The sequence below is a fragment of the Macaca nemestrina genome, chromosome 8 (assembly GCF_043159975.1).
Source record: "Macaca nemestrina isolate mMacNem1 chromosome 8, mMacNem.hap1, whole genome shotgun sequence".
Taxonomy (NCBI): domain Eukaryota; kingdom Metazoa; phylum Chordata; class Mammalia; order Primates; family Cercopithecidae; genus Macaca; species Macaca nemestrina.
The window spans coordinates 89,029,824-89,051,906 of record NC_092132.1 but is presented as its reverse complement, the minus strand read 5'-3'; the positions used below and the strand labels follow the sequence as shown (position 1 = coordinate 89,051,906).

Here is a 22,083-nt window from a genome sequence, read left to right as displayed (position 1 = left end):
TGCTCTGCACAGGACTTCTGGCTTCACAATAGTTTTTGTCTGGTGGCCCAGATTCTCAGTCATGTTTTTCTCAAGTGCTGACTCTCGGAGGTTGGAATTAGTTTCTTTCAGGCATTCTCAATTCACTCTGCCTCCAAGATTTTAAATGATTTCATCTGATGAACAGTGACCATCTCAGCGTGAGGACTCTAAGGAGTATAAATGTCATTTGTGGTCTGGTTTCTTTTTCTATCTTGGCATCTGTTATGGACTGCATGTCTGTGTTCCCCCAAAATTTATGAGGAATGATATGGGAATTTGGGAGGTAATTAGGGTTAGATGAGGTCAAGAAAGTAGAGCCCTTATGATGGAACCGGTGTCTTCAGAAGAAGAAGAAATAGCTCCCCCACCCCTGCCCTCCCCTCCCTTCCCCTCCCCTCCCCTCCTCTCCCTTCCCCTTCCCTCTTTCCCTGCCACCCTCTCTCTCTGTCTCTCCACAAGCCAGCAAGAGAGCCCTCACCAGAAAATGAATCAGCTGCCACCTTGATCTTGGACTCCCAGTTTCCAGAATTATGAGAATTAAATTTCTGTTGTTTAAAGTACCCAATTTGTGGCATTTTGTTATGGTGGCCCCAGTGGACTAAGACAGCACCACAATGTAAAACCACACACACACACACACCCCTCAGTAGACTAAGACAGCATCACAATGTAAAACCACACACACACACACACACACACACACACACCCCCCAGTGGACTAAGACAGCATCACAATGTAAAACCACACACACACACACACACCCCAGTGGACTAAGACAGCATCACAATGTAAAACCACATACACACACACACACACAGCCAGTGGACTAAGACAGCATCACAATGTAAAACCACACACACACACACAATGCGTGGCACACATTTTTACCCAGTCAAACTCCTTCTTACACCAAGAATTCTTCTCTGCTTTGGAGCAGCTCAGTGAGTACAAGATGCTGGAAGATGCGCCCTGCAGGGCAGAATGCCCAGGCATGGGGCACAGCCCTGGCCCTGTGTCCCTCCGTTTCCTCAGGATTGCTTAGGTGTTGGGCTCTTGGTCATGGCTACATTAGGACTAAATTTCGGATGGAAATGGGCATGACACACATGCTGAGAGCACTCCTCGCTCCCCGGGGCATTAAATCACCTTGTTATTTAGTGCCCTCTAGAATCCTCTAATTTACATGTGGTCTCTTCTCATAGAAGTGTCTCAAGTAAATCTGAATTTGTTTAGACAATTTTATGGGTATTGTAAAACCACAATTGAATTTCAGGGCTTTGTCACAGTCCAGCCAAGATGCACTCCAATTAGAAATAATTGCTATTAATGATGTTATGACGTGGGGGATGCCTGCAGTGCTCCTGGACCTTTGTTGTACTGAATCCCCGAAGAGTCTGAGCTTTATTCTTCAACTAAATAGACAGGACCCTAGAAGATACGCTTCTGGAATTGTAATATTACAGCAATATTGTGCTTCTTTCTTAATTAACCTTGTTAACCAAGGATTTGGAACGTCGGTGGGTGACTCTAAGAGGGCCTTTGTTATCCTCTCAGTACACATCTACAGTGGAGTAAGATGTCACTCTGTGAAATAAAACGCCTTTATTCTTTGGCATACACCAAATACCTTCATCATTCTTTGAGTAATGATTGACAGTCTTGTTTAATGAAATAACGTTTGTCAAATACTTAATTTGCTGCCAGACACAGTAAATGGTGAGTTATGATTGTTATAGTATTATCATAAAACAAGTTTTTTTTTTTTTTTTTTAGGCTTTCTGAATGGAAAGGAAATACAGGACAGAGCTGTCATGTTTGTGGAGGCCACTCAAGGTAAATCAGACCACAGTGGATTCCAGAGTTTACACTCCCTGAGATCACTGCCCCATGACAGCATTTTACCCCCAAGATAGTCAAATTCGCAATTCTTTAGACTTTTACAGGGTCTCCCAAGGTACCGCTCATCCCTTCCTTGCTCCCCACAAGAGGGAAGTGACAAAGGCTGCTGTTTCTCTTGCAAGGCTGCCCCCGCCAGCCTGAGAAGGAGTTCCAGGGATATGGTAATTAACATATTTTTCTTAATCTTGCTTTTGTAGTTAATCTCCAAAGCATGAAAGCACTTTGCCAGTTGATTAAACTGTAAGAATACAATAGATCCGAAGTGAGGGCAGCACTGATGAATGTAAATGCATAAGATTGCCCATTCTGCAGGAAAATGCCTCAACCTGAATCCCAACTTGAAACACTAAGTTAAACACTTAAAATTAATTGCATGAATATATTTTTTGGATCAATAGATAGCAAAAAACCTAACTTGGTAGAATTTCATCTTCAAAATAAGAAGCAACCACTCTTTGATGTCTTCTAGGAAACAAAAGTGATTCGATTTAAGAGTTTGGTCTAGGATCACCGCCTATGAGGGGGGTTCAGGGAATGCCCAGTAAGGCTCTTGGGGACAATGGTGCTGGATGGGCCTTTAGCCAGACTGGCACTCAGTCTGGGTATCCAGGAGGGCATTCAGAAATAAGTATTTGTGTAGCTGTTTTGGAAAGAAGGGCATTTGAGGCGGGGCTTTTCTACATTAGGTGGTACAGGTTCAAAAAGGCCAGAGCGGAGAGCAAGGAGGTGGGAATCCAGAGCTGTGTGTCCTCTGGAGAGAGGGCATTCTGACTGGATACCTACATGTCCTCTTTGCCCCTCAGCCCTGCTCCCCAATGCAGGTTAACCACAGCCACCAGCTCCATTTGAGCCACCTCCCCAATGACCAAAAAGCTCAGGGCAGCTTGTGGCCATGGCTTATCACTTTCTTACATCTGTGGTAAATGGAAATGACAAAAATGGGCTGTCTTTATTTTTGGAAAACAAATAGCAAAAGAAAAAACCAAAACTCAACCAAATAGGTGATAGCAACATTATTTTCAAATGCATTGGTTGAAAATTCTAGTCCAGATAATAGAACAGGAGTGGTACTTGTGGTCTCCAGCTATATTCCACTGTCAGACAAAAATACTTTTCTTCACTGAAGTACACATTATGTAACATTGTGTATCAGATGACCTCAGCCATAAAGTTGGTCTTTAGAGCTTCTTCTTTCGTTCAAGAAAGCCATCCATTGCATGAAAGATGTCAAGATAGTCACCTATAAGCAGTACTGTCTTGAGGGGCAAAAAGCTAAAGAGAACACAAGAATAAACTTTCGTGATTATCATTCATGAAAGCCTCTTTACCACCTCTACTGAAAAGCAGTGTCACCTCTTGTGGCAGATGAAGTCATTCACTCATGCACACACTATGCAGCCTGACTGCTACCTGCCTCAGGGTCACTAGGCCTTCTTCACTATATCAGAGGACACTTGCCCAGGGCCTCGACAGGTTTTGTGGCTTTACTTAAGTTATTCAATTCACTTCTCATTTCGGTTTCCAAAGCATCACTCCACTGTACAATGACACAGAGGAAGCAGTGAAGTGTTGTGGTGTAGGCATGGGCTCTGGGGGCAGATGAGCCTGACTGGAATCCTAGCTCTTGTCATTTGCAATGCCACCTTAGGCAACTGACTCAGCTCACAGACCTCAATTTCCTCAGCTGTAAAATGAGGTCATCAATCTGCCTTTCTGGGACTACTATGAGGATGAGATGCAATAACTCCTCAAACCTTGGGCAAGACTCAACTAACACTTCATTTTCTCCATCCCCGCCTGCCCCTCTGCAAAGCCATATATATGCATGATCATCATCCCAACAGAGCACTCTGCTCCACTGGCCTTAGCATTCAATACTGCAGAGCAAGGAAACAAAGCAGGCACAGGAAACCTGAGACTCATCCTAAGGCGGGGAGTAAAGGAAAGGACCCCATGCTCCTTGTTCCCCTGTTTGGGCACCCCAAGATCTACAGGTGGTTCATCCCCTCCACCGTTTCAAGTCTCTAGTCAACTACTACCTTCTTTATGAGACTCCCCCCACCCATTAAATACCACTCTTAAAATTAAATCTCACAGGCTGGGCACAGTGGCTCATGCCCATAATCCCAGCACTTTGGGAGGCTGAGGCGGGCAGATCACAATGTCAGGAGTTTGAGACCAGACTGGCCAACATGGTGAAACCCTGTCTCTACTAAAAACACAAAAATTAGCCAGGCGTGGTGGCACATGCCTGTAATCCTAGCTACTCAGGAGGCTGAGGTAGGAGAATTGCTTGAAACCGGGAGGTGGGGGGTTGCAGTGAGGCATGATCGTGCCACTGCACTCCGGCCTGGGCAACACAGCAAGAGTCTGTCTCAAAAGAAAAAAAAAATTAAATCTCGCCGAGATGTGGTGGCTCATGCTTGTAATCCCAACGCCTTGGGAGGCTGAAGTGGGAGGATTGCTTGAAGCCAGGAATTTGAGACCAGCCTGGGCAATACAGCAAGACCCCATCTCTAAAAAAATAAAAATAAATTAGCTGTGCATAATGGTGCACAACTATAGTCCCAGCTATTTGGGAGGCTGAGGTGGGAGGATGACTTGAGCCTGGGAGTTTGAGGCTGCTGTGGGCTATGATCGCACCACTGCACTCTAGCCTGGGTGACAGAACAAGACCTTGTCTCCAAAAAAAATTAAATAAGTAAAATTAAAAAAAAAAAGGTAAATCTTGGCCAGGCACAGTGTTTCACGCTTGTAATCCCAGCACTTGGAGTCCGAGACCAGCCTGGCCAATGTGGTGACACCCCGACTCTACTAAAAATACAAAAATTAGCCAGGCATGGTGGCAGGCACCTGTAATCCCAGCTACTCGGGAGCCTGACACAGGAGAATCACTTGAACCCGGGAAGGTGGGGGTTGCAGTGAGCCAATATCGCGCCATTGGACTCTAGCCTGGGTGATGAGCAAAACTTCATCTCAAAAAAAAAAAAAAAAAAAAGTAAAAAAAGTAAAACTCAACTTGCACCCATCTACCTCCCACTGTGGGATTTCCTTTTTTCCCTTTCCTGCTTTATATTTCTTTAGAGCACTTACGGTCTTTTCTTTTACTTTACTGTTTTTTTTTTTGTTTCTTTTCTGTCCCCTCACCCCACAGGAAGTGATTTCCACATGGGCAGGGACCACTGTTTGTCTTGTTCTTTGCTGTAACCCTGAGCGCAGATCCTTGGATGGTGGGTGATTCATGACACACACAGCACTCTCTGAATGTTTGCTGAATGAATGTTTGGTGGAGTGTTTGATGTGACTGCCTTTACTGAGCTTCTTCACCTTGCCTTTGGCTTACTCAGCAGCTATCTAGCCCTCTCTCAAAACATGTCCCATAACTAGTATGTCATAAAACTAAACATAATCTCCACAGTTATTCAAAGTAGAAAAATTAAGTTCCATGTTCTTACCATTGGCATTACTGTAATATAATCTATCTATTAAGCAAAAAGAACTTAGTGTGTTGTGTGAATGCACACCCTGCCCAATAAACAGTGCATTACATGAATCTACAAGCTATGACAAACATTGTCTCTACATTGTAAATGAAGAAGCCAAAACCTGGAGAATAAAGGGCATGCTCAGAGTCACAGACTTAGTCAATAGTGGGATCATAAGCCTGGATTTCGAATTGCTTATCAAGGATCCTTTGCTCTGTCCCACACAGCCTCAGTCAGGCATTCTGACCCCTCCTGTGCCAGATGAAGCCTGGAGAAATGATAGGATGCAAGAATGACATTTGGTTCATTGTACAAAGTAGAGATAATTAGCTAATGAGAAAAGAAATTTCTGTACACTGGATGGGCAATGGCTGCTGGCCATGTAGTGGATGTGAGGTATAATATCTATCTTCAAATAACTAGGAATTGTCATTGGCAAGACTGATGGAATTGCACATGGAGCTGGGGGAGAAGCACAAACCAATGAGGGGAAGTTCAAACGAGGCAGATTTCAACTCAAGGTGCTTCCTCACAGAGCAGAAAGCCCAGTGAGGCAAGATTTAACTAGATGACCTGTTACAGTCTAGAAAATGAATTGAGGTAACAGGAATCAGCAGCGCACCACTATCCTTGTAACCGGGTCAAATGCTCATTCAGTACCTATGAATTTCAGCACTGAAACTCCATGGAGAGCAGGGAAGGGTGCACAAGAATGCTTTTTCTACTTTTTTTTTTTTTTTTTTTTTGACATGGAGTTTTCGGTCTTGTTGCCCAAGCTGGAGGGCAACGGCGTGACCTCAGCTCACTGCAACCTCTGCCTTCCCGTTTCAAGCGATTCTCCTGCCTCGGCCTCCGGAGTAGCTGGGATTACAGGCACGCGTCACTGTGTACTTTTTTTATTTTTTAAGAGACAGAGTCTCACTCTGTTGCCAAGATGGAGTGCAGTGGTCTGATCGTGGCTTACTGCAGCCTCAAACCCCTGGGTTCAAGCAATCCTCCTGCCTCAGCTTCCTGACTAGCTGGGACTATAGGTGTGTACCAGCTTCAAATTCCTGGGCTCAACCAACCCTCCTGACTCAGGCTCCTAAGTAGCTGGGACTACAGGCTTGCACTACCATGCCTGGCTTATTTGTTATTTTTGTAGAGATGGGGTCTTGCTTTGTTTCCCAGGTAGTCTCGAACTCCTGACCTCAAACAATCCTCTCACCTTGAACTCCCAAAGTGCTGGGATTACAAATGTGAGCCGCTGCTCCCAGCCCTTTCTTGTGCTTTTAAGAGGTGGTTTTACGTTTTTTCCCTCAAATTCTTTAACCATCCTAAGAGTTCGAATTTATTATGCATTACTAATCGTACCCATACCACAAATTTCTGTAGCACTTGGCTTACTAGCCTTGACTTTGGGGCCCTGTACCTGAGGAGGCATGGATACAATATCTATTCCAACAGGATTATTTTATCATGAGCACAAGAAAATCTCTCCTAAAAATGATCATTTCAATCTTTCCATCTGCCAGTACATTCACTTCTTTTTCAGAATAATTCGATACTAAGGTGGCAGGAAGGGTTAGACCCCATTTTCTTGACTCATGGGGGCACTGCAACTATGTAAATTTGGTATTGTGTCAGCAATGGGCACAATGATAGAATTAACAGGACTTAATAGAATTAAATGAATGAATTTTAATTTATCAGGTATTTTTAAAGTGGCTTCTCCTGGTGGGATTTGGAGTAAACTGTAGATTGGCATGTTAGGGAAGTAATAGAAGCTAACATAATTACCTTTTAAGAAACATCATGAAGTATAAAACCTTTGGCATATAGAAGTACATTTTTTCTTGTAGAATAGCTTCTACTATTTTTTCCGCGGCATATTCTGGTTCCAGAATTGGCAACAGAGAAGGACAACTAGAATATAAAATGACAACAATTAAAAAAAACCCCAAAGGCCAAATTCACAAATAAAGATAGTTTTTCAAATTAGGGATAAAAGGTTTTAAGACGTTATCACTTTTTTCTTTCCCTTTCAAATTTCATTTATTTTTATATTTACTCCTTTATTGTCAATGTGTCAATGCAGTCAGTAGTAACATAACTAAAATATGAAATGAAAAGTGATTCTCATTAACACACTGATATTACAATATACATATATGTGAAATCATATTAAACAAATATTCCAAATATTTGTAAGGCAAGCTGTTGAAAACACATTGCCTGTAGTCTCCATGAGATACAGAATTGGGCGTCTGTGACTGCTATGGCCTGGGTATTTGTGTCCCCCACAAAACTCACATGTTGAAGCCTAAACTCCCAATGTGATGGCATTTGGAGGTGGGGCTTTTGAGGTGTAGCTAGGTCACCATTGTGGAGCCCTGATGAATGGGATTAGTGCCTGTCTGAGAAGAGCCTATCAGCACCTTAGTCTTGGACTTCTAGCCTGCAGAACTGTGAGAAAGGCATTTTTCTTGTTTAAGCCACCTAGTGTATGATAGTTCATTATAGCAACTCCTTCTGTATGACCAAGACAGTGTCTCTCCAATGATTGCCAGTCCTTCTGGAATCAGAGAGGGGGCATAATGGGATTGGATGGCAGGAAGGGGATGTGGACAGGAGAGCCTGGGAGATGGTGGAACAGATGCAGGGCCTGGGGGGCTATCAGAGAGACACTGCCTTGATAAACCATTCCCATTCAACTTGGTATCCTTCACACAAACACATACTAAGAAAGACCTCAGAATTCTAAGACCATTTATAAATCATACTGAATCCCAGAACAATATATTTTAAACAACTTTAAAAAACAGAACAAAATAAAATAGATAGCAAATCATTTTTAAAAGTGTAGATTCTGTGAAATTAAAGGGTATACTTACGCTGTAGTACAACCTTCAAACATTCCAGTTTTTATAAAAAAGGGGCACACAATTGTGGTTTTGATCCCCTTTTGATTTTGGACAAATGTTTCTACAAATACAGATTCAGCAAGCCCAAAGGCTGCAAATTTACTTGCACAATAATCTGCAAAAGACAAAGCATGTTCATGTATATTCCAAAGTTTTAAAATGGCATTACCTTAAGGTCTACCCATAATGCTAACAGCAACAGATAATAAGAAAACAATTTCAGAGTTCTCCTTTTGTGTAATCTTGGTCTACTCCCACTGGAAGAAGTGAGTAGGGAGTGGGAAGGGACATGGTTAACTGAAGATCAGGGTCAGCTGACAATGATCAAGTGAGGCCCAGCACAAGAAGGGCTGCAGAGATCCTGCCTCAGGTCACACTGCTGGACTTTACTAGCAAGTCAATGCATTGTGAGCCCCTGTGCTAGTTCTTACATGAGGCCCTGTCTCAAAAAATTGCAATCCCACTGGGGCATGAAGACATTCAAAAGAAGAAACAAAACACTAACTGATATAGGAATCTAGGCAAGAGAGGCCAGCATGGGTTGTGATTCTCAGATCAAGTTTTCTTCCAACTCTAACTCTTTCCTTCACTTCCAGAAAAACAACAACAGCAACAACAACAACAACAACAACAAATAAAACAAAGGGCTTGGTAGCTTCAACCTCCACCTCTTCAATACCTTGAAAATGCAGGGTAGGGGCAGAGGGAGGAATGGAAAGTGGCACTTGTGACCATTTTGAACTTTTTGTCTTTAATCATACTTGTTTTAACAAAACATCTGACTATTCAATTGACTAAGTGAAAAAGTTTGGAGAAGAAATGGTGTTGAGGTGCATTAACACTTTTCTTTGCCCCACACATTCAGAGGAGGCATATTTAAACTTGCTATGTTACGGTGCAGCTACTGCAATTGGTAAGAGCCAGTTTATAAGTGCCAGGCATGGGGTTGTCCAGCCCCAGTGCTGTCCAGACAGTGGATCAGAGGCTAGAGACTGGGAAGGGGGAGGAGGAGTCCAGAGCAGCTTCTAGGGTAATTGAAATCATCAGGTATAAATGCAGCTGAGCCCCTTGACCCCTGAGATTCTGATGAGCAGATATGGCCCATGACCCAAGGAATCTGCATGCTAAACTGGCATCCCTGGTGGTTCTGATGCAGGGGAGTAAAGACTCACACGATGGGAAATACCAAAGGCTTACACTTGTTTCTAAGATGAGCTGCGGGTGGGAGAGTCCTGTATCTGAAGACAGGAATATTCTGTCTGAAAAGGATTGATAAGGAGCTGTAAATATACCTGAATGATTTCAAAGGCCTGTGACTTAACAGATGTATAAGACAGAGGTAAGATAATAGCTGATAAGTTCTAAGAAGGAGAGAGGAAGGGAAGTCCTGGGTCATAAGGAGGATAGATTGGTGATATTTAGGGTGACTGGTGGTTCTGAAAAACCTATTCATGTGATGGACATACTGAGCTAAGACTGGTTTTGTCAATCTTGAACTATGCCACTTTGCTTCAAAGCATTAGGAACTACCGAACTGGCAAACTGGCTTATCTGTTACCCGAATGTTGCTGCTACAGTTCTGTTGGATGAGTTTTAGCAATCCTTGTAAGCCATGACATGGGACATTTGCGCTAGGGGATGCCATGGTAGGTTAGGTCAAGGTTTCTGTTCCTTCTAGAGCCAGCTCCCAAGTTGGGCCTCCTTGGTTGAGGCTCTCGAAGGATCTCTTTGCCTCCTCCCCACTGCTACTGTCAAGTCAGTTGGCTGTTGCAAGGGAGATGAAAATGCCCGCCACTTCCTACAGGTCTTCAACCAGTGGAAAAACAAAGCAGTTAACTTTAGGTTTCTTGAGGTGAAGAAACTTTATCCAAACTCACAGCAGTGGGGAGATCACTTAAAGGAAACTTCAGGAGAAGACAGGGTCATCCTCCTTACCATCCTGTGACAGTGTCAGTGTGAAGTTTGGGGGACAGTTGTTATGTTGATCACTTGTGCAAAAAAATTATCAGTGAGGCTTCTCTCTCTTTTAAACAAAGGGGACTGCATAAGACCTAATGATTCCAAAGGGCACAGTCCAATTTCACGTAAGTCTATCTGATGGGCGGTTTTGCTACACGATGAAGTTATCAACCACTTATTGACTATACTTTTTAGCTTATTATTCTTTATCATTAGGACATCAAGTCAGTGCTAATTATTCAGAGCTATTATGCAAGTTAAAGTTATAGGGAATTTTGCAATTGTAAATGGCTATGTTTTTCTTACCTGCCAGCCCATTTACTCCAACTAATCCAGCTGAACTTGAAATGCAAACCAAATGTCCATGGTCATTAGCAATCATAGCAGGTAGAAAGGCTTTGTAAGTCTAAGAAGACAATGGAAAACTTTTGATGTTTAATGCCACATTGTATAATTTTATCAGATATTTATATACTCATTGTGATCAAAAAATCTTTCTTTTCAGCCCATAAAATATCTGAAGGTATGGGGATATAAAAACTTAAACATCTAGAAAGCAATCATTTTAACTTATTTAACCTGTTAGATCAATTTTTTATGGCAATTCCAGTATTATTAAAATGATTTATTCAGACTTACGTTTTTGCTCATATTTGACTTTTAACGACACAATATTAAGACAAGAATTGACGGAGTATGGGAAAATCTTTGTTGTGGCAGCCACAACCCCAAACCTCACAAACATGATGCTTTAGATTTAGATTGCCTTCTCTCTCCTTAGCTTGATTTTGAGTTTCAAATTTTCTCTGAACATTGTTCACAGGACATCTGGTTGTTCACTTCAATTTTAAAAGAGCACTTTGTTTTAAACTCATCTCTACTCTTTAAAATAAGTTTCTTATTTTTGTTCCATTTCATAAAACAGAATATCTATTAGAAAGAGGGCACATCTGTATACTGTCCAACACCTTCACCATTGACTGGGGGTCTGGAGAAAGAACGTAAAGGAGACAGAAACGAGCTTTTGAAGAAGACATCTGCTGCAACAAAGGAGTAACTAATCACATCCAAAGACATGGAGGTGAGAAAAGGGATCTCTTACAAAGGCCAAACCTCACTTGTTTGCCTGCATTGCAATAAGTCTCAGACAGAAACTAACAGGTAGAGAGAGGTGGGAAATCAAAACAAAGCAAAAGGAAGCAGTGCAGCAAACAATCCGGGGTCTGCCATGAGTTGGGACACTTCTCAGTAGGGATACTGCCTTTGAGAGCCCAGCCTTCAGGTAGCTCTTGGACACTCTAGCAATTGAGTCACTGTCTTTGTGCCTGGCAACGTGCAGATGCTTAAAGAATGTACATGAACTTGCCCAGAAGAAGTAAAGGGAGTGAGAGGACATAAGGAGTGATAGGAGCCAGGGAAACACCAGCATTGGAGGAGGAGGAGAAGGAAGAAAAAGAGGAAGTAGAGGAGGAGTCGGAGTCGGAGGAAGAAGAAGGAGAAAGAAGAAGGAGGAGGAAGGAGGAGGGAGGAGGGAGAAGAAGAAAAAGGAGAAGAAGAGGAAAAAGAAGGAGGAGGAGGAAGGAAGGAAGACGGAGAAGAAGAGAGAAAGAGAGAGAGAGAGAGAGAGAGAACATGAAGGCACCTGGGGAAAAACAGAGAGGTAGGAAAAGAACACAGAGTCAGGCCGAGTGCAGTGGCTCACACCTGTAATCCCAGCATTTTGGGAGGCCGAGGTGGGAGGATCACAAGGTCAAGAGATTGAGATCAGCCTGGCCAACATGGCGAAATCCCGTCTCTACTAAAAATACAAAAAGTAGCTGGGCGTGGTGGTGCATGCCTGTAGTCCCAGATACTTGGGAGGCTGAGGTAGAAGAATTGCTTGAACCCGGGAGGTGGAGGTTGCTGTGAGCCGAGATTGTGCCGCTGCACTCCAGTCTGGCAGCAGAGTCAGACTCTATCTCAAAAAAAACAAAAAAAACCAAAACAAACAAACAAAAAAAAAACCCCCACAAAGCCATGGGAGTGGGAGTGGAGACTTCCAGGGACCATGATCTTTATCTTCATTCCAACTATATATGAGTATAAGCAAGCACCAAGGAGAGGGACATTTGGGACAAGATAAATCATTTGCAGTAGCTCCTGTAGGAACGTGGTAGCCACTAAATTCTGAATCTTTCCATTTTTCTCCTGAAAACTTTACAAAACACCAAGAATAGCACCAGCACCATTACATTTTTGGTGGAAATAGGGGACAGAAAATCTACAAATTCCAAATTACATTTGAAGGCTGCTAAAGAAGAGTTGGGCAGAAAGGTGTGAGGAGAATTGAGGAGGAGCTCAGAAATCTCCAGCAAAGACTCCCGGGAGACAGCCTTGCCCAGGAATGACGAGCTACGAGCAGGGCTGCAACCAAACAGGTCAAAAGTCCTGTAATTCCAGTACTGTGGGAGGCGAGGCAGATAGAACACCTGAGGCCAGGAGTTCAAGACCAGCCTGGCCAACATGGCAAAACCCTGTCTCTACTAAAAACACAAAAAATTAGTCGGGTGTGGTGGCACGCACCTGTAATCCCAGTTACTCAGGTGGCTGAGGCACAAGAATCGCTTGAATCCAGGAGGCGGAGGTTACAGTGAGCTGAGATTGCACCACTGCACTCCAGCCTGGGAGACAGAAGGAGACTCTGTCTCAAAAAATTAAAATAAAATGATAAAGTAAAATAAAAGTAAACTTTTAATAAAAGCTGGGAGAGGTAGCAAGACGGTACATGCATAGTGTGGGGAGGCGTGAGATGGCTGGTCTCAGCACATGCCAGAAAAATGCAACTTCTGGAATTGAGTGGGTAGCTTTAGAAGTCAGGACTGTGTTTTTAGTGCTGGTAGCAGGTGGTAACCCGGGTTACCAGTGGAGCCTCTAATTTCTCTGGTTGGGTACTAACGAAGGTGACTGTAGGTTTTGGTTTGCCCATAACAGACCTGATTAACGCTTGCTCATTAATAATGCTGAATTTCACTTCCAAAAGTGTCCCAGCTTAGACAAATTACAATGCTACCCTGGTCCTGTCTAAGTTTAGTTACCCGCTATGTAGCCTGGAGCAAATCTTTTACGTTCTATGATCCCTTATCTTACCAAGCTGTTTTAAGGAAAATATGTGAGCCACCTGGAGTATTCCCTAACATTTGCAGCTAATCAATACATGGTAGCAGGACCATGAGGACAGTTCTGTCCTTGTAGGATTCCCTGAGCAGAGGTCCTGGGAGCTGTAGATTAAGTGGCATCAGAAGAGGACAACTGCGTAGACCAGGACAAGTCCAAAATTGAGAAGTCTCTGCTTTACTTAGAGGCTAATAACATTGTAAAAGAGCAAGAGGAAAGTACTTCTAAATGCCAGAGTAACTTTACATTTATTATGAGAAGAAACAATTATTACCCATAAATGTGCTTTGAAATTCACATCAAATGACTTTTCCATAAGCTCATCTGGACAGTCAAGGAAATTTTTGCCTGTTACGATTCCGGCATTGTTGATTAGGATGGAAACATCGCCGACTTCTTTTTTAACCTGAATTGAATAAGAGCAACACCACCAATGTAGTAATTCCTTATATGATCTAGATTTTATTTTCCCACAGTTTTATGTTTTTTTATCCTGGTTAATTCATACTGAGTTTATGCACTCTAAAAATACAGCTTGGGGCCAGGCTCAGTGGTTCACACCTGTAATCCCAGCACTCTCGCAGGCCGAGGCAGGTGGGTGACTTGAGGACAGGAGTTTGAGAACAGCCTGGCCAACATGGCAAAATCCTGTCTCTACTAAAATTACAAAAATTAGCCAGGCATGGTGGCGCATGCTTCTGGTCTCAGCTACTCGGGAGGCTGAGGCAGGAGAATTGCTTAAACCAGGGAGGTAGAGGTTGTAGTAAGCCAAGATCACGCCACTGCACTCCAGCCTGGGTGACACAGCAAGACTGCGTCTAAATGAATAAATAAATACAGTTTGGTTTATTTACATTGCTGAGTCTACAGTGTACCAAAGATCAAGTTTTTTTGTGTGTGTTTGTTTGGTTTTTTTTTTTCGTTTTTTTTGAGATGGAGTCTCCCTCTGTTGCCCAGGCTGGAGTGCAGTGGCACGATCTCGGCTCACTGCAAACTCCACCTCCTGGGTTCACACCATTCTCCTGCCTCAGCCTCGCAAGTAGTTGGGACTACAGGTGCCTGCCACCACACTCGGCTAATTTTGTTTTTGTATTTTTAGTAGAGACGGGTTTTCACCGTGTTAGCCAGGATGGTCTCAATCTCCTGACCTTGTGATCCACCCGCCTTGGCCTCCCAAAGTGCTGGGATTACAGGTGTGAGCCACTGCGCCCGGCCTCCAGAGATCAAGTTTTGATGTGCTTTTCCTGTTTTTCTTAAAACGAGTCCATTGTCGAAACGCTACTTTCTGTTTACAGTTACAGCTGTTCTTCTACTCAGTGGTTAGTAACTTTGTTCTGTGCTCTGTTTGTGGCATTTCATTTTAATCAATGTGATGGGACATAAGAATAGCTTCATTATAGCCAAATGGGGTATAGATCAAGACTTTGCACAAATGAAGAAGGGGCTGGGTTAGGGAATAAATGGAGGAAAAAAGAAAATACAGTCATAAATCACTTAACAATGGAGATACATTCTGAGCAGTGCTAGGTGACTTGGTTGCTATGTGAAGATCACAGAGCATACTTAATAAACCTAGATGTGCGCCTACTACACATCTTAGGCCATATGGTGGAGCCTACTGCTCCTAGGCTACCTACCTGTACAGTGTGTTACTACACTGAACACTGCAGGCAACTGTTAACACATTGGTAAGTATTTGTGTATCTAAACATAGAACATTGGGACAGTAAAAATACTGTAATAATCTGTCCCATAATGTGGGACCACCATTTTGTATATGGTCCATCATTGACCAAAATGTCATTATATGGTGCATGACTGTATATATTTTAAACACACAGCACAGATTAGAATCTGCCTGTCCTGTTTTCATCAACTGGCTGGTTTTCTTCTTTCCGAGGATGGACACCTGAACTCAAGGCTAAGCTGTGGCCTAGGGATACAAGCTTTCAAAGTTATCGGAGACTCAGCAGAGACAAAGCACTGTCATATCACTCTGAAAGCTTTCTCTTTGATTGTTTGTCTATGGGCTACTTCTTAAAAATTCTCTGGTATTGGCTGGGCATGGTAACTCACGCCTGTAATCCCAGCACTTTGGGAGGCTGAGGCGGGCGGATCATGAGGTCAAGAGACGGAGACCATCCTGGCCAACATGGTGAAACCCTGTCTCCACTAAAAATACAAAAAGTATCTGGGTGTGGTGGCACGTGCCTGTAGTCCCAGCTACTCAGGAGGCTGAGGCAGGAGAATCGCTTGAACCTGGGAGGCGGAGGTTGCAGTGAGCCGGGATCGTGCCACTGCACTCCAGCCTGGCGACAAAGCAAGACTCCATCTCAAAAAAAAAAAAAAAAAAAAAAAAAAAATTCTCTGGTACTTTCCCTTCTATCCAGAATAAAAAGTGGAAATGGTGGGTTTATACGGATGGGGAGTAATTTCCTTCCCCTGAATTCAGAGGAGCAAATAACTAATTCCCTCCAAGACCTCACAGTGATAAAACCTGAATAATAAGCTGGTGATGACATGTTTGGCTATTTCTGAAGTCAAGCACCTGGGGCAGAACTAAATCACCATTACAGGGGAAAGGGAAAGGGAGGTAATTATTTATAGAGTGCTTCATACTAGTTTATCCCATAGCTAATAATCTTCATTGTTTGAATATCAACTGATTATTGCTTACGGCTGGCCAGATAAATTGTAGTCAGTGTAAGTCAACATGCCAGGTGTTTAACTTCTGAGTAGCTAAATTTGTGAGATCAGCTGTGCTTGGAAGAGTGGGCCCAGTGTAGGCCTAGCAAACTTGTCAGGTGTGGATCTCCAGCCTGTACTGGGCAGCCTGTGGTTGGAGATGGTGGTAGCAGAGAGGCAAAATGTAAAGACAAACTTGAAAGTCATAAACTTACCTGCCAGGGACCTGCAAACCTTAGCAAGGAAATCCTGGTTGAGCCTAGAAACTATGGAGTAACTTTACAATGTAGTCAGGCTGCTCACGGCAGGTTTGGTTGGTTCCTCCCTTCTCAATAAGTTGGGCAATTCTGGGAGGCACAAAGTGTCCCAGGAGAGTGATGAGTGAAGTACTTAAGCCAATGTGAGGACACAAAAATCCTTAGGCCAGGCACAGCAGCTCACACCTGTAATCCCAGCACTTTGGGAGGCCGAGGTGGGTGATCACCTGAGGTCGGGAGTTCGAGAACAGCCTGACCAACATGGAGAAACCACGTCTCTACTAAAAACACAAAAAAATTAGCCGGGCGTGATGGCACATGCCTGTAATCCCAGCTACTCGGGAGGCTGAGGCAGGAGAATCGCTTGAACCCGGGAGACAGAGGTTGCTGTGAGCTGAGATGGCGCCATTGCACTCCAGCCTGGGCAACAAGAGCGAAACTCTGTCTCAAAAAAAAAGAAAAAAAAAAAGAAAAAAAAAATTCCTTGTGAGGGATGGGCATGTGCCTCTACGATGGTAAGAAAATCCTTACCATCCTCATGTCAGAGCTTTGGTTTTCTGAAAGCTTTATGTGTATCTGTATAAACACCAAAGAAGAAAACGTAGCTGAGTCTTTAGGATTAATAAAAGATTTTGATTGTCTTACGACTACTTAAGAGCAATACTTCGAATGTAGGTGGGGTGGACACAGCCTAAATTTAAAATCAGACAGAATATGGATTCAAATCCTGCCTCTATCACACACCAGGTCTGTGAACCCTGGGCAGGTTATTTAATGTCTCTGTATCTCGATTTCTTTATCCTCAAAGAAGGATGCCTCTATCCCTCCATTAACTTATACTGTAATAGGGGCCGGTACAGTCAGTGCAGTGTAATGTTAGAAGCAGGTACTCAGGTGTCAACAGACACAGTGGCAGCTTTAGTCTTGCTACTTACTAGTTGTGTTTCTTAGGTAAGCTACATACCTGCCCTAAGCCTTAGTCTCCCTACTTGTGAAATGGGGATAATAATGGGTTTTACTTTATAAGGTTACAATACATACATGGTAGTTAGCATAGTGTCTTGCATACAATAAGAATTCAAAAGTCCCAATTTCCATTCTCCCATAATCTTGTCTACATTAAAGGAACACTGGAGAAAGGCTAACAGGCACTGAGAAAGGCAAGGGAAAAAGAACATGATATATGTCAAATTATAATAGTAAACACACAAGAGTTACCTGATCGGCTACTCTATACACTTCTTCCTTTTGGCTGCAATCGCAAGTATAGGCGTGCACTCTTGTGACCCCAGCTTCCTGAGCCATCTTACATGTTTCCTCATTCCCCTCCTTATTGACATCCCAGAGAACAAGCACAGATCCCCGTCGGGCAAACTGCAAAGCTAAGAGCCTTCCGAGTCCACTTCCAGCACCTGTGATGAGGACTATTTCACCAGCAACGTTCTTCTGTTGCTTTGGGAGTAAGGCAAAAATCATAGCCTCCAGAAGAGTAAACAGTGATTTTCCTAAGAAAATGAACAGTTTCTTTGATAATTGCAGGTTGAAAGACATGTTCTGGCTGACACCTATGAAGAAAGACAGATTCACGTGAGGACTTATTTGTCCATTTCCTCTGAGTTGTTTACTCCACGGAGCTCCTATATTCTGAAATAGTGAAAGTAACTGAGCTATGTGATTTAAACAGCTCTCCTGGTAGCAGACTCCGAATTCAGAAAGGGGGAGGAGGAAGCCACAGGGACTATATTTACTCAACTTTCATACTTGGCCCTAAGCTCAGCACATTATTTGCATGACTGCTACGTGCAGTATACAACAGAAATGTTTGTTAACCAGGAACTGTAACCACCGCACCCAAATTTAACATAAAGAATAAGTTCATTATTCTTTATAGTTAGCCTTTCTTCATAATAATCATGAATACTGTTGGCTGATTTTATGTTCAAAGTCTTGACCACATCACAATGTTTATAACATAATTACTACCTCTCTGACTTTATTTTTCTCTCCTTTGATGTTTGTGCTTTCTCATTTGCATTATCGTTCTTTAATTTTGCATTACTGTATAAAATCTGAGATTTGAGAGGAAAATATAAAATCTTATTTGTAGAAAGCATTTGACAGGAAGTAACCAGATGTTCTAGACCTTTTCCGACAGATTTGCGATCAGCACCAGATAGTCCTTCCCTAGGCTCTGAGGTCCCCACGCCACCAACTCCACATCACTTACCACTCTGTGTGATTAAAGGTCAGAGGGGAGGCAGACCTGGACTCCTGCCCTGCACTGCCTCTGCCTACCTGTAAACCCCAGGGGGGAGCCTCTTGGCCTAACACTGGGCCTTGGTATCCTCATCTGTACTGGTCCCGTGGCATAGGGTGTTTTTGCAGATGAAATGAGAATGTTCCACGTATCACCACAATGCCTGACTTATAGTCAGTGCTTTACAGATGTTATCACATTTCTCAGATTCATGGTACTGCCCACCAAGAAGGCACCTACTAGGTCTGCTGAATGAATAAAAGGCCCCCCCTTGACAAACTCATACAGAGCTTAGTGCTTACATCCTGCTACCAGTTACTCACACTTTAGTGTGAATGAGTATATAAAATGCTTTCCTAACCACTAGCTGAGAAAGAAGGGAAGGTCTTATTTCCTTCAGGATGAGAACAGAAGACATACTTAGCAGAGGGCATACTGTGCTGGGGGTAGGAGCCTTCTCTGAATGGGGTGCTTAATTGAGAGGCTCAGACAAAGGCGCAGGTGTGAGGAGACGGGAGGGGAGTAATGAAAAAACAGCAGGTCTTCACTTCACAGTTTGGCTGAAGTCAGCCTAGTTATGGTTAATGAGTAAGACTGGATAGATTCATCTACAGGAGGACTTGGTACGTGGTCACACCCTTAGGAAATGTCAAGAGTTGATGTGACCCAGGCTGTTGTTCCTGGCTTATTGTACAGATGAGACTGAGGATCCGAGAGAAGATGTATGTGACTGTTCAGGTCCCTGTGCTGGTTAGCTGGTGTGGGCCAGATTGGTTCATGTGTTCTGTTTATTGAGTATTCACCCCGTGCTGGTTCTATCTGGGCACTGAGGCTGAGGGGATGAGCAGCCTCTCATAATCTCTGTGCAGGTGAGCCAAGTAATCTAGTTGAAGAGACATATTCAACAAATAAATACATCGTTACAAGCCACAGTGTTATAAAGAAAAGTGCAGTGTGCTATAGAGAGAATGATGGGAGAGCTGATTCAGATTGGGCCTGGGGGAGGAAGTAACAGAGGTCTGCTGGAAAGTGACCCTTTGAGTGGATATCCAAATGATGATGGTGGGAGGTAGGGATATTGAGCAATAGCTTTCCTGGCAGAGGGACAAAATAGTTTGTTGTAAGGCAGGTTTGACCTGTGTGTCCAGGGCTGTCCAGAGAATAAGAATGCTGGCTCTAAGGAACATGGACCTTCTTGTCAAATGAAGGACATTTTCATCCATGCTTTGATGAAATAGACCTCAAACGCTCTGTGATCTCTGCTCTGATTTACATTCACAGAGAAACTTTTAGAAGATTGTTCAGGCCTCCCAGGCGCTGCAGAACTGGAAAAGAAGGCGTCCTGAAAGAGGACTCTTATTTCAAATACACAGTCATGGAGCCTGTGCCTGTGGATCTGCAAGGATGAGGGTCAGACTGTGCACACAGTAATGGGAAACCCCAGGCACCCTTCTCAGACAGCAGCCTGGGCATTGCCAACTTTGGAAAATCCATACCAAGGGTGGTTGGTCAGACCACCACACTCCCTTTTATATCACTATGTGAATTCACACAGAGGGACAGAGGTCTACTTCTCCCATCACAGGGCTCCAGCACCTCAGCAGTGGCCAGAAGTCTCAACATTGACCTGGGTGACATGAATGCTCTTAATGTCAGAAGATTCTAGATTTCAGTGTTCCACTGTCTCCATGTTGGCTTGATGCAAGACCTAAAATATGTCCATCTTTTAACCCTGTCTTGGCAGATGCTTACTAGATTTCTAAGAACTTGTCAGGCTGAGTTACCCCCTCCCCAGTTGAAGTTTAGGGTGCCTGCTGGGTACCCACATAAGCAATGAGGTCTACAGATTAAAGTTTGGTTTGGAATTCCAGATACATCACTGATTTTCCCTACAACTTTGGTAGAAATGATTTACCTTCTTGTGCCTCGGTTTCCTCCTCTAAAAAGGGAGTTTCTAATAGTACATAGGAATACTTACCACACAGAGGAGCTGTGAGAATTAAACCAGTTTATATAGGTAAAGTATTAAGGAGCGTTATGTGGTCACTACTAGCTTGTGTGAGACCTTTGAACAAATTAGAAAAAAAAAAAAAAAGGCACTACTCTGCACAAAGTCCTCTGCGGGGTGTACAGGGTTGGGGAGGGGGTGCAAGAGGAGTTGTTTGGATTACAGCACCTGCCAGCTTACATGTCTCCCCCTCTGCTCCTCAGTCCCCATAATAATGTGGCACAGCCATAACATGGAGGCCTTTCTAGAACAGTGCCAGGCACGGAATGACAGCAAAATAATTAATGGCTAGAACTTCCACTGGTGTTCCTGTTAAGCAAATGCATTAATAATCCCTGGCTATACCAATGAAATATGGTTATAGTATACTTACAAACAGGTGTGAATGCACGGTTCTATTTTACTGCAGAGACTTTCCTAGAATGTTACGGAGCATATACAATTTAATCTGGCAGGTTTCTAGGTGTCTCTAGCTCACGGCCTACCCAATCCAAACAGGCGCCCTCGGCTTCCCAGGCCAGTGGGCGGCAGCAAGTCGGCTCTGGTGAGGGCACCCGGACGAAACGGGAGGGCAGACAGACTGACAATCACAGCTTGGGTTGAAAGGGGTGATATGGGGGTGGTAGGGCCCGAGAGGTGGATTCACTGAGCAGCAGAGAGCAAGGAACCTGGGCAGAACGGACCGAAGAAGAAGGTCCAGGGAGGCATCCTGCCCTCTGCTCTGGGTGGGGAGGGAGGCTGGCAGCTCACCTCCGGGGGCGGGGTGTCTGCGTTAGCCGTAGCCACGAGAGCCTGGGCTTCGGGGACGCTGCAGCCGTGCGCTCCCGGGAGGAGTTCTGTTCTCACCAGCTCGCGGGTGGGTCCGGCCGCGGCTCGGCGACCCGCGCCCCCTTGCGCGCGACCCAGCGTGAAAACAGCCCAAAGGGCCGCCTCGCCCGACCCCCGCCAGCGCCACCTCCTCCGGGAGCCAGCACCCAGGACCGACGACCTCGGCAACTCACCCAGGACACTCTCCTTAGCTGCCCGCGGAGAAGCCGGCCTTGTCTGCCCCAGGCACCCGAGTCCCTGCCTCGTAACTCAGCGAGGTTCAGGTGTTTACCCAGATGCTGCCCGAGGCTAAGTCCAAGGGCGGGACGGCCGCGGCAGCGCCGGGGGTGGGGCCGGCAGTGGCCCCAGCACGCGAAGTGGGCCGCACTCCTATCTTCTTTTTCTGGACCCGCAGATTTAAGAAGCTGGAAATTCGGTGGTGGAAACTGGATGCGAGCGCCGGATTTCTCTTAGGTTTAACGTTTCAATGCCTAGGCTGCACCCCAGAGTATTAGATGGGAATTTCTGGGTTGGGAGGGGCCCAGGCATTAGCTAGAAGAGTTTCCCAGGTATTTGCAAGGCACAACCCCGAGACTGGGAACTCTGGAGTTAGAAAACAAAGAGCAGTGTAGGCGTCCACGGGGGAGG

General features: G+C 44.2%; 1 protein-coding gene across 1 annotated transcript; it reads right to left on the bottom strand.

The window, feature by feature from the left end:
- Positions 1 to 1,601: 1,601 nt before the first annotated feature.
- On the bottom strand, positions 1,602 to 21,766 carry LOC105482271 (short chain dehydrogenase/reductase family 16C member 5). Its single transcript, XM_024792957.2, has 7 exons — positions 21,630 to 21,766; positions 17,582 to 17,928; positions 13,696 to 13,827; positions 10,575 to 10,674; positions 8,280 to 8,424; positions 7,186 to 7,311; positions 1,602 to 3,193 (listed from the first exon to the last, which is right to left on the bottom strand). The coding sequence occupies exons 2-7, from the start codon at positions 17,912 to 17,914 to the stop codon at positions 3,100 to 3,102; spliced, it is 930 nt and encodes a 309-aa protein (XP_024648725.2). The 5' UTR covers positions 17,915 to 17,928; positions 21,630 to 21,766; the 3' UTR covers positions 1,602 to 3,099.
- Positions 21,767 to 22,083: the final 317 nt, after the last annotated feature.